At 32.9% G+C, this 13,950-nt stretch overlaps 1 protein-coding gene across 6 annotated transcripts in view; it reads right to left on the bottom strand.

The window, feature by feature from the left end:
- The window catches only part of LOC127733914 (microtubule-actin cross-linking factor 1, isoforms 1/2/3/4/5-like), a 149,000-nt gene that overhangs the window by 20,837 nt on the left and 114,213 nt on the right, over window positions 1-13,950 (bottom strand). For all 6 annotated transcript variants that reach the window (XM_052243382.1, XM_052243390.1, XM_052243392.1 and 3 more), the window contains 19 exons: window positions 12,330-12,491; window positions 11,768-11,938; window positions 11,079-11,405; window positions 10,732-10,816; window positions 9,956-10,179; window positions 9,234-9,440; window positions 8,564-8,683; window positions 7,927-8,253; window positions 7,504-7,710; window positions 6,841-6,960; window positions 5,985-6,093; window positions 5,542-5,768; window positions 4,418-4,642; window positions 3,902-4,003; window positions 2,496-2,666; window positions 1,975-2,130; window positions 1,377-1,571; window positions 929-1,057; window positions 159-329 (listed from right to left, as the gene is read on the bottom strand). In XM_052243382.1, the coding sequence (XP_052099342.1) occupies window positions 159-329; window positions 929-1,057; window positions 1,377-1,571; window positions 1,975-2,130; window positions 2,496-2,666; window positions 3,902-4,003; window positions 4,418-4,642; window positions 5,542-5,768; window positions 5,985-6,093; window positions 6,841-6,960; window positions 7,504-7,710; window positions 7,927-8,253; window positions 8,564-8,683; window positions 9,234-9,440; window positions 9,956-10,179; window positions 10,732-10,816; window positions 11,079-11,405; window positions 11,768-11,938; window positions 12,330-12,491 (3,435 nt within the window). The remainder of the gene's footprint in view (window positions 1-158; window positions 330-928; window positions 1,058-1,376; window positions 1,572-1,974; window positions 2,131-2,495; window positions 2,667-3,901; window positions 4,004-4,417; window positions 4,643-5,541; window positions 5,769-5,984; window positions 6,094-6,840; window positions 6,961-7,503; window positions 7,711-7,926; window positions 8,254-8,563; window positions 8,684-9,233; window positions 9,441-9,955; window positions 10,180-10,731; window positions 10,817-11,078; window positions 11,406-11,767; window positions 11,939-12,329; window positions 12,492-13,950) is intronic.

Below are 13,950 nucleotides of genomic sequence, written 5' to 3'. Positions count from 1 at the left end.
CAAATTAATCCTTGATTTGGAAAATATTTAAAACACTCAAATCTTACTAAGATGTTCTTTCTGATATAAATTTTAGAACAAATCAAGACAGTGAAGCAATATTTGGGCAAATGATAGTCTAATCTTAAATGCAATTAACCAATCACACTATGACATACTTTTCTATCCTCAGCTCTAGTCCTGATATTTTCCCATCTATGGTGTAGTATTGCCAGACTCTGTTTGATACTATTAGCAGCAGTGTCAGACTTTTTAGCTGCCAGTTTGTTTCCAGCTTCTGTCAGTTTAGCTATCCTTCTATCTGTGTTGTCTAGTTCATTGTACACATGCTACAGTACACAAAATTCTTCGTATATATATGCATTTATTTACAGAACAGTTTGAAAGCTAAACATCAGAATATCAGAACATTTACAAATTCAGTTATGATGTATGTATGTTCTAATGAATAAGTACCAAATACTGTTCTTTTAACTGATAATGATTAGTAACAAATGCTATGTTCTAACATATTTTTTTTTCAAAACAAGATGTAAAAATAAATTCTAGATCTCTGAGTGAACTTACAGCTCTTATATAGAAGCATGCAAAGCAAACCTTTGATCAACTTGCTTGCTATGTTTGCTTGGATGTTTGCAAACAATAGGTAGGCGGAGTTTCAGTCTGTTTTATATATACTGGGATTTGATTGGACAATAAAAATTGAAATGCAATGAAGTTAATGTTTATTGTCCAATCAAATTCCTTTATATAGTAAACAGACTGAAACAGACTATCTACCTTTTGTTTACAAACATCCAAACAAACATAGCAAGCAAGTTGATCAAAGGTTTGCTTTGCATGCTTTTATAGAAGAGCTGTAAAACTAAATTCTCCTTGAAAAGAAACAAAAAATAATGATATTTTTATAAAAGTTCTTAGTATTCACCATGAATTTCTCAAACTGTTCTTTGGCTGTCTCAGGTAAGCCACCAACTGGTGTTGATGTTATCAAATTATCTTCCAACTCTGACATATGGGCCAATGTGTCTTGTAGATCACCAGCAAAGGACTTGGCCTGAAAAATAATAAATGTGTTATAAAATTACACTCTCACAATGAGATATGAGGTAGTATGACTTGTTGGTCCCAAGCAAATAAGATAAATATACAAAACTTTGTCATATTACACTCTTACATTGACATATGAGCTAGAACTCTTGTTGGTGCCAAGGTAATGAGATAAAAAGTAATCTTTAACAAACTATACTGACATATAAGCTCATTTGTCTTATTATTCCTGGGCAAATAATTAAATTTTCATTATTTTCGACCATAAAATCTATTTACAGAGAATTTATACAGAAATGTCAAAGTCCAAAATCCAAGGTTTTTACCTCTCTAAGAGCGTCCTTGAGCCGTTTATATTTGTTGTTACATTTATCCTGTACACGGCCCCACATGGTGTTGATCTCATTTAGCTTCCTTTTCACAGGAGAGTCAGTACCTGGTTCCTTTGCAACCACACGAACACCTGCTTCTTTCAAGGAATCTACACTTTCTTTGTGGCCATCGATGTCATTTTGAATGACCTGAAAACATGGAAAACATTTACCTTTTCACTTATTGTTCTTTAAAACCACATCACCATAAAATGGCTATATCATGTCAAATTCATATATGTATATCAATATAACATAGTTCTACAGACAAATCTTAAAACAAGTTAAATACTCTGGCTTCATATATTTTGTAGGGTATTGATTTTAATGAATTGAGGAAAAATTCTTCTTACAAGTCTTAATGAAACTTGTTTTTGTTGAGCACTTAAATTTGTGGTTCACCTGAACCTACAAAAACTATTAAAATTAGCACCCAAAGAATGATTAATCCAGATACCAGAATAGTACTTTAAAATAAAAAATTGCATACTTTTCTCCTTCTTTAACGAAAATAAGGACTACTTATAAGTGTAATATTAAAGTTAATAATTACCTTGAGTTTAGCAAGTTCTATTTCTATTGATTTGTGGTCACCGTTCACTGAAGTAGCATCATCTAAAGACTGGTCAGTTTTATCAAGCCAGGCAAGTAGTTCATTGAGAGCATGTTCAAACTGACCAACATTCAGCATGGCCATCTGTAACTTTCTCTACAATAGAATATCACACTATCAATACAAAAAATTCAGGGAAGAAATGTTCATTAAACAAAGAGCAAATGGAAATTCAAACAATGTAATTAAAACATCTTCCTATATATATCTTACTAAATTTTTACCATTTACTCTCTAGAATTTCATTTGAACCTAATCTTGAGTGCAAATTATTTGCAATTTGCAAATATTTCTAACATTCTAATGCATATCTTGTAACTGGTTTAATAATCCAAAGAAAAAACTTCCTTATACCCCAGTCCTTCAAACTCCATCCTTTTTTCTTCTTAGATAAACTTTTGATCTCCCAACCCTTAATGTTGCATCAATTTACCCTTTATTCATCAATGTCAATACATTACCTCTCTATCTCCAAGTCCCTCCAGTAAATTATCCCATCTTTTGTTGACACTTGACATGGGTTCTTTAACAATGGCTGCTTGTTCTGGAGTGCTGTCCTTGGCAAGGTCATTGGCTTTCTGATTTAATGCTTCTACATCAACTTGCTTTGGTTCTATTTTGGCTTTCATGTCCTGAATTAATACAAAGAAATTATTTTAAAATACAGCATCTAAACACTTGATTTTTGAATTCAATATCTGTATTAACCAAGGGCATCGGTGGCCAAGTCGTCTAATTAGTCAAACTACTGTATCACTAGCCTGTCAACACTGAGGTTGTGAGTTCGAATCCTGCACATGGCAGGTGCTTTCACTCCAATCTTAATTGACTAGAATTGTCAGTTTTTCTACCAATTAGATATAGGAAGATATGGTATGAGTGCCAATGAGACAACTCTCCATCCAAGTTACAATTTATTAAAGTAAACCATTATAGGTCAAGGTACGGCCTTCAACACGGAGCATTGGTTCACACCGAACAGCAAGCTATAAAGGGCCCCAAAAAATTACTAGTGTAAAACCATTCAAACGGAAAAACCAACGGTCTAATCTATATAAAAAAGAGAAACGAGAAACACGTATGAACTACATAAACAGACGACAACTACTGTAATCAGATTCCTGACTTAGGACAGGTGCAAACATTTGCAGCAGGATTAAATGTTTTAATGGTACCAAACCTTCTCCCTTTTCTGAACCAATAGTATAACATCACAACATAGAATAAAAACACACTATAAAATATCAATTGGAAGGCTTAACTCAATCAAAAAACGTAAATTAACACACAATGAACGAATAAAATTTGACCTGTGACACCTGAATGCAAATACACAGTTAATAAAAAATTACAAGGGATAAATAATTAAAGTCAAAAGTAAATAAACAAGTTTAAACAAAGTTAAAGTATGATATCACTGTGAAATTTCAAACAATTTATAGAAAATCATCACTTTTGAAGAAACCTGCGTCATATTATAAGGTCGTTGGTTCTCTTTCCGGCTTCCTCCACCTATAAAAACTAACCACCACGAAATTGCACAATAGCCCTAAAAGTAGCATTAAACACCAATCAATCAATTAATGTATTAAACAATGCTTTGACCTACCTGGACTAAGTTCCGTTATATATTTATGGTATCAAAGTCAGTACTGATACTGCAGAATGCTTTTTTTCTTTCTTACGGCTTTTCCAGAATTAATGGAGAGGGGTTCAAAGGCATTTTTATTAAAATTTGATGGGTGGTGGTTATTTTAGACAGATAGCCTAAACAATAATTTACCATATAAAATAACCAATTAAAATCTTATGCATGGCGGGGTTAAATAAAAAGTTAGAGTCAATATTACAAATTGATTTCACTCACTTTAACTTGGTTCCACTGAATTTTGATGGTATCAAAGTCAGTTCCAACATTGCCAAACTCTCTCACTTTAACCTCATTCTTCTGCAGCCAGACTAATATTTTCTATAATGAAACACAAGAACATGTCTGTCATGTCTTCTTGATTGATGTAATACATCAATTTAAATTGTAAATGTTACAACAAAATTATGTAAAAATATTAAAGAAATATTTTCAATTCAATGAGTTTCATGAATTGGGGTTTGTGATACAGAAAGAAATTAAAAAGAACAAAATTGATATGTTATTCTATGAATAATTTTACATATACAGGCAAAACATAGCTTTGCTATGTTCAGATTTCTTTCTGGATTGAACTTCGTCTATGAATGCTAAGTGCCAAAATGTACAATGGCCACTGTTTCTTTTACAGAAAAGGTGGTAAAAAAGAAATTTGCCTGACACAGCAAAACTGAAGTTTTTAGGATTGAATATAAAATTGTAAATCAAAATTAAACTGCAAAAGGTCATATCTACCATCAGTTCATCCTGGAAATGAACAGCCTTGGTCAGAGCTACTTCGAGGTCTTTAGATCTCTTCTCAAACTTGTCTGCCACATTTCCTAAGGTCAATTGAAGGTCGTTCACATTCTTCTCCACCTCTGGCCTTTCTGGAACCCCACACAGTGATACCAACTGTTCCCCTGTCTGACTGACATCTTCTATGTCGGCCTGGGTTGCTTCAATGTCATCTTTCAGTGCCTAGTAATAAACATTTTTGAAAATTAAATATGAGGTCTCATCAGTAAATCATTTCTTCAGTGTTTGAATACAATTCAGAACAACAATGTTAAATTTTGAACAAATGATGCATTTACATGTACAATACACAAAAGCAGACATATATATTCCCTCACAGATACCATTATACTAATTCACAAATGATGTTTGTCTTGTTTGATCATGGGAACTTCATACGTCAAAACATTTCTCATTTCACAAAACATCAATTGTAAAGAAAGTGAGACTGTAAATTGTAAGTATAGAATGTTTATTTCTGAATCGTTTTATTCAACTTTAAAAAGTTGTAATTTTGAGGATAATTTATTTCATGGTTTTTTCATTTGTTCCTATTATAATGGGTATTTCATATAGTATTTCAATTTGTGGTTTACAATATACTAGGAAATTCAAGGAAAAATAAACTAATAACTAGAGGTACTGCTAGCAAAGCTCACAATATCATATCCCTTGTCCCAACATAAAGCAGAGGAAATAATTTGTTTAGGGAAACCTCAAAATAATTTGGATAAAAAAACTAAATATGAGATGCACAATGGCATTACATGGTTTATATAAGAAAATTTCAATACAATGTAATAGGGGTTAAGGAGGAAAGCATATACGAAAGTGCACTATGGTGTGTGGATATGTAGAGGTCCATATCATGCCAAAGTAAACCACATAAACAATCTGGATGAAGATATGAAATAGAAGGAGCAAAACTACATCATTAAGATTCTGTAAAAGTTTCAAAAATTCTGTCAAGGTTCAAAAGCAGTAGCAGTTACAAAAGTAGGAAGAAAGGGGGAACATCCCAATCACTACATCTACATACCCCCTACCCCCCCATAATGATAAATATGCAGTAAGAAATGTACCTCCATGTAATCCTGTTGTTCTCGAATGATTGCTGGTTCTAAAGCAGGAGGTTCTTGGTGGATTATGGCATTTTGTAGGTCTTTGATTGTACCAGCCAGAGAATGTAAGTCATCCCAGAATCGTTCTGACACATCCAGTGTTTCTTCCAGAGCTTGAGTACGGGAATGTGTGGCATCCTTGATACCCTCATACAGATCTATCAGTTCACCCAACTTTTGTTGTACATCTAAAATCAGAAGACATTTGTTTAGAATGCTTTTCTTTTTAACAGTGACATATTGATACAAAAAAACGAAAAAGGTCCGAGTAGCAAATGAATTTACTGAAAGGATCAACTTTACTATTTGGAGACAAATCAAAGAGTATCTCTTTATTATGTCCCTTCTTTTAAACATATTTTTTATTAAATTAATCCAAGGCATTCCATATAAGAACATTTTACCTTTGACTGCTTCATCCTGGTCACTGCCAGCTTGATTAATAAGGTCCTCAGCAGTAGATTTAATGGACTGTAAAGCAGTCTGTCTCATGTCCATGTCTTCCAACAATGCCTATAAGAATCATTCAAACTTTACAAATATATTTGTACTATTAGTTTTTATTTAAATTTATTTTAGTATTATAAAATATTTTTCGAGATTTGTCAACTTCCACTTGAGTACTAGAAAATATATTCAAACATTGGATAACTTTCTCACTGCAATAATGAAATCATTGTATAATGATGATGATGAATGGCTGTTTAACATCCAGTGACAAATTAATATGCAAATTCAGGATGAGAACATGTTAATGTAATATAAATAAGAACCCTGCTTTGTACTAGACTGACATGCTGAGCCGGATTTTTAACGTGCTAGTACACAAGGTAACAGTCCGCAGGAAGACATATCACCTTACCTGGACACATTATTCTGACTCTGAGCCAACCAGTCTTTGCTCTTACTCCTTAGTGCCGCGTGCATGGTGGAAAAGCAGCAAACACCAATTTTAAAGTCTTTGGTTTGACCCAGCTGGGGTTCGAACCCACGACCTCCCGCACTTGAGGCGAACACGCTACCACGAGACCACCGAGGCGGTAAATCATTGTATAATCGATCTCCAAATGATAGCTTAAATTATTTTGTTTTTGTTATATGATAGGGACCTGCATATTGTCTTTAACAGTCTGAACACACAGCTAGAACTTATAAATGAAATAAGTAATTGTAAAACATGTTGTTATGATTCAAAGTTGAAAAAAGAGTGATAGCATAGAATGGGTTTTTTTTTTTCAGAAATATTCAAACGAATGTAACCTTATTTTCTGCCAGTTGTTCTTTCAGTTTGTCTGGATGGGCAGACACAGGTTCAGCATTCTCTACTTGTTCACTTGTTGTTGCTAAAGTCTCTAACATGTCTTCCAATTTGTCTGTAAACTACAATTAGAAGTCAAACAGGTAAATATTATATTTTTACTACTTAGAAAGGATTAGTATTCCATTAATTTGGACTGTCATTTTAAATTACAATCTCGTTATTTGCAGCAGTTCATGAAATTGTGTTTATAATTTTTGCATAAATGAAATGATTTCTGAATCTTCAGTTTTTAATCCTTGGACAAAAACTATTGATAAGGTCATGAATATGTGTGTGTTAGCAGTATCAATGTATTGTATATGTGTACAATAACAGTATGAATTCAGTAGATACAAACTATTAAAACATTATTAAACTGAAATAAATTACTGTGGTCTTGACTAGGTGTAGCTGTCTGTTGACAATATTTTGGAGTCAATATGATTACTGTTACAATAAGCTCCAGCTAATAATTCATTAGGCATCAATATCATATTCTAAGTCACCTCCTGGGTCCACTAATTTTTTCGTGTTTTATAATTCAGAGTCTTAAAATCGTAACATCTTATTTATAAAATTAAAAAAAATAAGGTTTAAAGTTTAAATTGGTGTTCGTTATATACCTCAGCTGATTGCTGCAAAGCTTCATCAATAGACATTGATCTGTCTCTCAGAGAGTTTCGCATATCATCCAATTTTTTGTTGTCCTTATCAAGCATCTTCTGAACCTTGAGACAATCTTGTTCACCACAAAGTTTGACCAAGGCATTTCCTGTCTTGTTAAGTCTGTCAATCACTGGTTTGTAGTCTTGTACTTCTTGCTTTAATACCTAATGAAATAGAGATCATCATATTTAAATCGAAATCATTTACTTAATGCATAGAAGTTTGTTGGCAAGTCATGATAGTAGTGTCTTTGCACAAATAAAGCGTTGATATATTGTTTGAGTTTCGTTCATTCATTACTTTTAAAACTTTACTAGTGACAATTGTTCCGAATAAAAATGAATTGAATAAATATGTTTGAAATAAAGTATTTGTCATACCTTGACTTGATCTTGTTGTCTCTTTACGTGATCTGCATCAATAGACATAACATCCAACTCAGCAAGGGTAGGATTAACTTCTGTGAACCATGTGACCAGATCCTGATGTGTATCATAAAAAGCTTTAGCCAATGGGAGAGTCTGTTCTAGCTGACTCAATCTGTCTACACCTAGTTTACCTACAGCATCTACTTTCTGTTTTAAATGTTCAACTCTTTCTCTTAATTGTGGATCATCCTCAAATGATGATTCTCGTAACAACTTTTTACCCTTGGTAATGAACTCTCTAGCTTTTGCTTTCTGGCTGTTGATGTCGTCATTAATTGCCTGTAATATGTAAAATTATTTACAATGATGGTTGCTCAAATGATTTAATCAAACTTTTATGGCATTGATATTCATGTATACATGTGTAAGTGCATTTACTGTTTTCCAAAGCAAATTCCGGTCTCATGAAATACAATTTTAAAAGATGTAAAATAGACATGAAGTCAACAGATATTTGGCTCTATCATTATAGTATGTTACTATGCATGTGCATTAAGACACAGTCTTGTTTAAAAGTAGAAACTTTTTGCCATTTATGACATGATAATTCATGATGACCAGTCTATTTGTCTGTATACTTGAAGCATACCTTTTGTTCAGCTATCTGTTTGTTGAGTTTGACAGGATCACTACTAACAGATTCAGCAGTTTTGATCTTTTTAGCTTCATCATCAAACCATTCTATCAAGTCATTCATATCATTTACAATCTAAAAACAACATTAATAAAACTTATTACTACTTTTTATATTTTGTCATGATTTTTCTAGCATTGACCTTTTTAACATTTACTTGTTAAATTTCAGAGATTTTGTTTGTATCAGCTTTCAATTTTGTAACATCTTATATAGAACTGTTCTTCCCAAGCAACTCAACACGCTAACATAGCAATAAAACCAAAGAACTCATCTATTATTTATATACTACTCTTACTCTTAAATTGTACCTCAAATGATAACAGTTTTATGGTTCTGACATCTGTTTTCAGGATCTTACTCAAGATAACCTTTTGTTTTATAGCTCTAATCTTAGATGACCACAGTTTTAAAGATCTTAACTTCCATAATCCATTTTGTATACTTCTTCATTCAGATGATTCTTGTTTTATGCCTTTGACCTATGCTTTATGGGTCTTTTCAAAGATAACCTCCTGTTTTGTGGATCCAGCATTTTGACCTCTGAATTATAACTCTTACATGAACGCTGTTCATACCTCATATGCCCTTTATATTATGTATCTTATATGACCCCTGACCTTACCTCAGACGACCTCTGTTTTGTTGATCTAAGTTTCTGTGACCTCCTCTGTATATTGTCATTCACAGCATCGTATCGTTTCATGTTTTTATTGATAGTATCTTCTACTCTAAGTCCAGCATCACCAGGAGCCAACTCAGCTAACAGGCTACCATCATTACTCAGTGTCTCTATCACAGGCTGAATTTCTTGTAACTGTTGAACAAAGTTCTAAAACAAAAGTAAAAGTAGATGTACTTCAAGAAAACAATTTAAAACATCCTCAATTTCAATTCTGTTTTCATAAATTAAAATTTTTTCATTTTTGTGTTCACAGCTCAAAGGTGAAAAACATGGATCGATAACAATGGGATTCAAGATCTTAGCAGTTTACTGTATCTTTATTTCATACATATGTACATTTCATTCTTATATGATGTTCATTTTTCACTTTGTGATATGCTCCATGTTAATATACTCAATGATTTATGACAGACAGAAAATAACTTCACAATATGTTGAATTTTTAAAGGATCACAAATTCTGGTATTTTATTATTATTCATATTAGAATAGAAATAATACTAAACAACAACCTGCTATTAATTCTTTCTTAAATAAACAAATGCTAAACTAACTACATTTATATCATGGTTTGCCTTTTTGTAATTGTGTTGTGAATAATTTTTTGACTTGAATCTTTAAACTTTCCTTAGTCATTTTAATACTATTAATAGTTGGTCTTACCTGTACTTGTTCAAAAGCTTCTGGTCCTGTGGCTTCCTTGGCTCTTAGTTGTGGTTCTACTGAAAGGACCCAGTCTAAGAATTTGGCATGTGCTTCATTAAAGTTTTTGGCAAGAGGTAATGCTTCTTCCATTTGTTCAGTAGAATCTGAGACTTTGTTACAAAGATCTGAGAATCTACTCTGGAATCCTTGAGTTTTCTTATCTAATGTATCAGCATCTTGTCCTATAATATTATTTCTTTAGTTTAAACTTTAACATACTTTGTATATATATTTGGTTTTTAGTATTTCAATCTCTGACCTAAAACTTACCTATATAAAGTGAATTTCATTCATTATGTTCTTAAAAATTAGTTAAACAAAGTAGTACCTACACAATATTTCTATATTTTGAAGAATCAATTCTCTACAAAACAGTACATGGAAAGTTACACTGAAGAGAAAGTCCCTTATATCTATGTAGTATTTGCTTGTAATATTAACATCTCATCCTCTTAATTTCCACTTCAAATATGGTTATAAATAATCCATCCATGACGATATTATAATTGCTGGTCTTATTCTAGAATATCCTTCTTAATCGACTCAAAATAATAGGATCAAATTCTGTTGACTTATACTACCATCAACTTATAATATGCTCTTTAAGTTTACTAAATAAAATTATTCAAGTTTAGTAAAGTCATGACAACATTTTGTGCTTGTATTAAGGTCTCTCTTTTTCACCCACACAGTCTATTATTATACAAAAGTATTTAGTATATAGAAATGTATACCTGAACAATATTTCTGTAAGTTGTCAGATTTATCTCCTAAGTTCTGGAAGTTGTATTCTTGGTTAGCAATGTCAGCTTCCATATCCTGTAATTACGCAATTATTTAGCACTCTTACACAAAATATTTATAAATCTGATAATGAAACATATCAAATGCCTAAAAACTAGTGGATTTATTCTTTCTAAAGACAATTTCCGTAACATGGGTTTAATAATATTTCAAATAAACTGAGCTTATAATAATATATTTCTCTAAATCAACTGAATTAAATAATACATTTAAAGATGACACATATAAAACTATAAATTTTAACCATAGAAATCTAAATTGAGATATAAATAGTTACCTTTAGTGAAGTAATGATATTTTCTATGCCTTCAGTATCCATTGCTGATGGTTCCAAAGCAGCAAACTTTTTCTCTGTCATGTCTAGCCACTGACACAGAGGGTCCCTGACTTCCTGGTAGTCCCTAGCTAATCCAACCACGTCCTCTAACTTGTCTAAACGATTAGCAGCATTCTGACGTAACACATCCCATCGTTGCTGTAACTGGGCTGATTGATTCTGTATAGCCTTTTGTTCTCTGGAGTCGAGGTTTTTCAATAGATTATCAGCAAGTTGTTTAGCTGATTTAACACTACTTTCTCTGTCGTCTAACATCTTCATCAAGAACTGAAAACAATGGCAGTATAATTTGATCTTTTATCAGCTAATGAAAAAATGTTTTGTTCGATAAATTTACTTCATCAAGATGCTGTATCTAAATAGTGAACTGTCCAGTCTTAAATTATCCCTCTTAAAATGTTGAATACATTTAAGCTATCTGTTTTGTGATTTTGTAAATTTGATAATTTTATAATTGATTATTAATTTCCACTGTTGAAACAAATATTAGTTCTATATTCATTTTACAAATGATAATCACTTTTTAAAGTTTGAATCCTTACTTCAACAATGAAAACATATAGTACAAAATGGTATTAAATGTACAAGTCACATCACTTATCACCAGTCATCACCACTTTCTTACTTACTTTTTGTTCTTGTAATTGAGCTTTAACCACTTTGTAGTCAGTGGATGGGGATTTTTGGTTCTGTACCATATCTTCAGTTTCTTTAAGCCAACTCAGTAGTGAGTCTAAAGCATCATTGAATTTACCAGCTTGTAACAATGCATTGTCCAAGTTATGTTCACGTTCCAGCACCTAAAATTCATGCAACAAGCTGTTAGTTATAATCTAGAAGCTAAGAAATGCTTTTCATTTCCTCTTCTTAAACAGGCAAATTTTATTTATTTTTTCTAATCTCCTCTCTATAAGGGCAGTTATTATCTACATTCATGCTTGTTGTCACTAGATCTATCTCAACACCGTTGAAAAAGCTTCATACATTTTTTGATCCAAGTAGTATATTAAAGTCGATTAAAACAAAGTTCTTTCTGGCTAATTTCCTACTAATGGATGCTAATCATTTTCTCGTAAACATCTAATAACATGACAAAAATAGTCATCCAAACTAAATTCTAATTCAAAACTTGGAGTTCAAAGAGATACATATTCAAAAGCCTAAGAGTAATGAAATATATGTATTCTGTACCTTTTCATTCAGTTCTGACCACTTATCAACCATAATTTCTAGATCTGATTCCAGGCCTCCGGTATTGACACCAGGGGCTGATGTTTGTACAAGAGTCTGAGCATCCCCCTGAACAGATTCTACCCTCTTCAATAATGGTTCCAATACAGATTTCTGGTATAACTGTGAATTAAATGACACAATGCTTTGAAAAAGTTGTTACTATGTAAAAGTTTACCTAGATATCATTTTTTTATTTCACTTACAAGTAACCGATTTTCCCTTTATAGCTGAAATAATCTGGAAAAAGGGTAAGTGACAATTATTAAAAATTACCATTACTTAAACTCAATACAAACTAGAGGCTCTCAAGAGCCTGTGTCGCTCACCTGACTCTACTTTGGTTTTAGAAATCATGCAAAGATAGATAAAAATCATAACAGATACCCAAATAATGATTGAGGCCAAATTTTGATTAATATTGGTCCTGTTATTTAATAAAATATCCTGGTGGCCATCTTGAACAGTAAATCGGCAACAAAGTAGCAACACTTGGTCAGCACTTCATAAGGAACATTCATGCCATGTTTGGTTTCATTCCATTCAGTGGTACTCTCAAAGAAGACATTTGTATGTATTTCCCATAGGGTCCTATGTTAAACTAAGCCCCCCCCCCCCCCCCTAAGCGGCCATCTTGGATGATGGATCGACTGCAAAGTAACAACACTTGGTCAGCAACTCATAAGGAACATTCATGCCATGTTTGGTTCCATTCCATTCAGTGGTTCTCTAAAAGAAGACAATTGTATGTATTTCCCATAGGGTCCTATGTTAAACTAAGTCCCCCGCTGTCGGCCATCTTGGATGATGGATCGGCTACAAAGTAACAACACTTGGTCAGCATCTCATAAGGAAGATTCATGCCATGTTTGGTTTCATTCCATTGTATGTATTTCCCATAGGTCCTTTGTTAAACTAAGTCCCCTGCTGTCGGCCATCTTGGATGATGGACCGACTGCAAAGTAACAACACTTGGTCAGTACCTCATAAGGAACATTCTTGCCATGTTTGGTTTCATTCCATTCAGTGGTTCTCTAAAAGAAAACATTTGTATGTATTTCCCATAGGTCCTTTGTTAAACTAAGTCATCTTGGATGATGGACCGACTGCAAAGTAACAACACTTGGTCAGCACCTCATAAGGAACATTCATGCCATGTTTGGTTTCATTCTATTCAGTGGTTCTCTAAAAGAAGACATTTGTATGTATTTCCCATAGGGTCCTATGTTAAACTAAGTCCCCTGCTGGCGGCCATCTTGGAAGATGGACCAACTGCAAAGTAACAACACTTGGTCAGCATCTCATAAGGAAGATTCATGCCATGTTTGGTTCCATTCCATTCAGTGGTTCTCTAAAAGAAGACATTTTTATGTATTTCCCATAGGGTCCTATGTTAAACTAAGTCCCCCGCTGGCGGCCATCTTGAATGATGGATTGGATACAAAGTAACAACACTTGGTCAGCACCTCATAAGGAACATTCATGCCCTGTTTAATTTTATTCCATTCAGTGGTTTTCTAAAAGAAGACATTTGTATGTATTTCCCATAGGGTCCTATGTTAAACTAAGTTCCCCGATGGCG

The sequence above is a fragment of the Mytilus californianus genome, unplaced genomic scaffold (assembly GCF_021869535.1).
Source record: "Mytilus californianus isolate M0D057914Y unplaced genomic scaffold, xbMytCali1.0.p SCAF_1, whole genome shotgun sequence".
Taxonomy (NCBI): domain Eukaryota; kingdom Metazoa; phylum Mollusca; class Bivalvia; order Mytilida; family Mytilidae; genus Mytilus; species Mytilus californianus.
The sequence above is the reverse complement of the archived record's forward strand: the minus strand, read 5'-3'. Positions and strand labels throughout refer to the sequence as shown.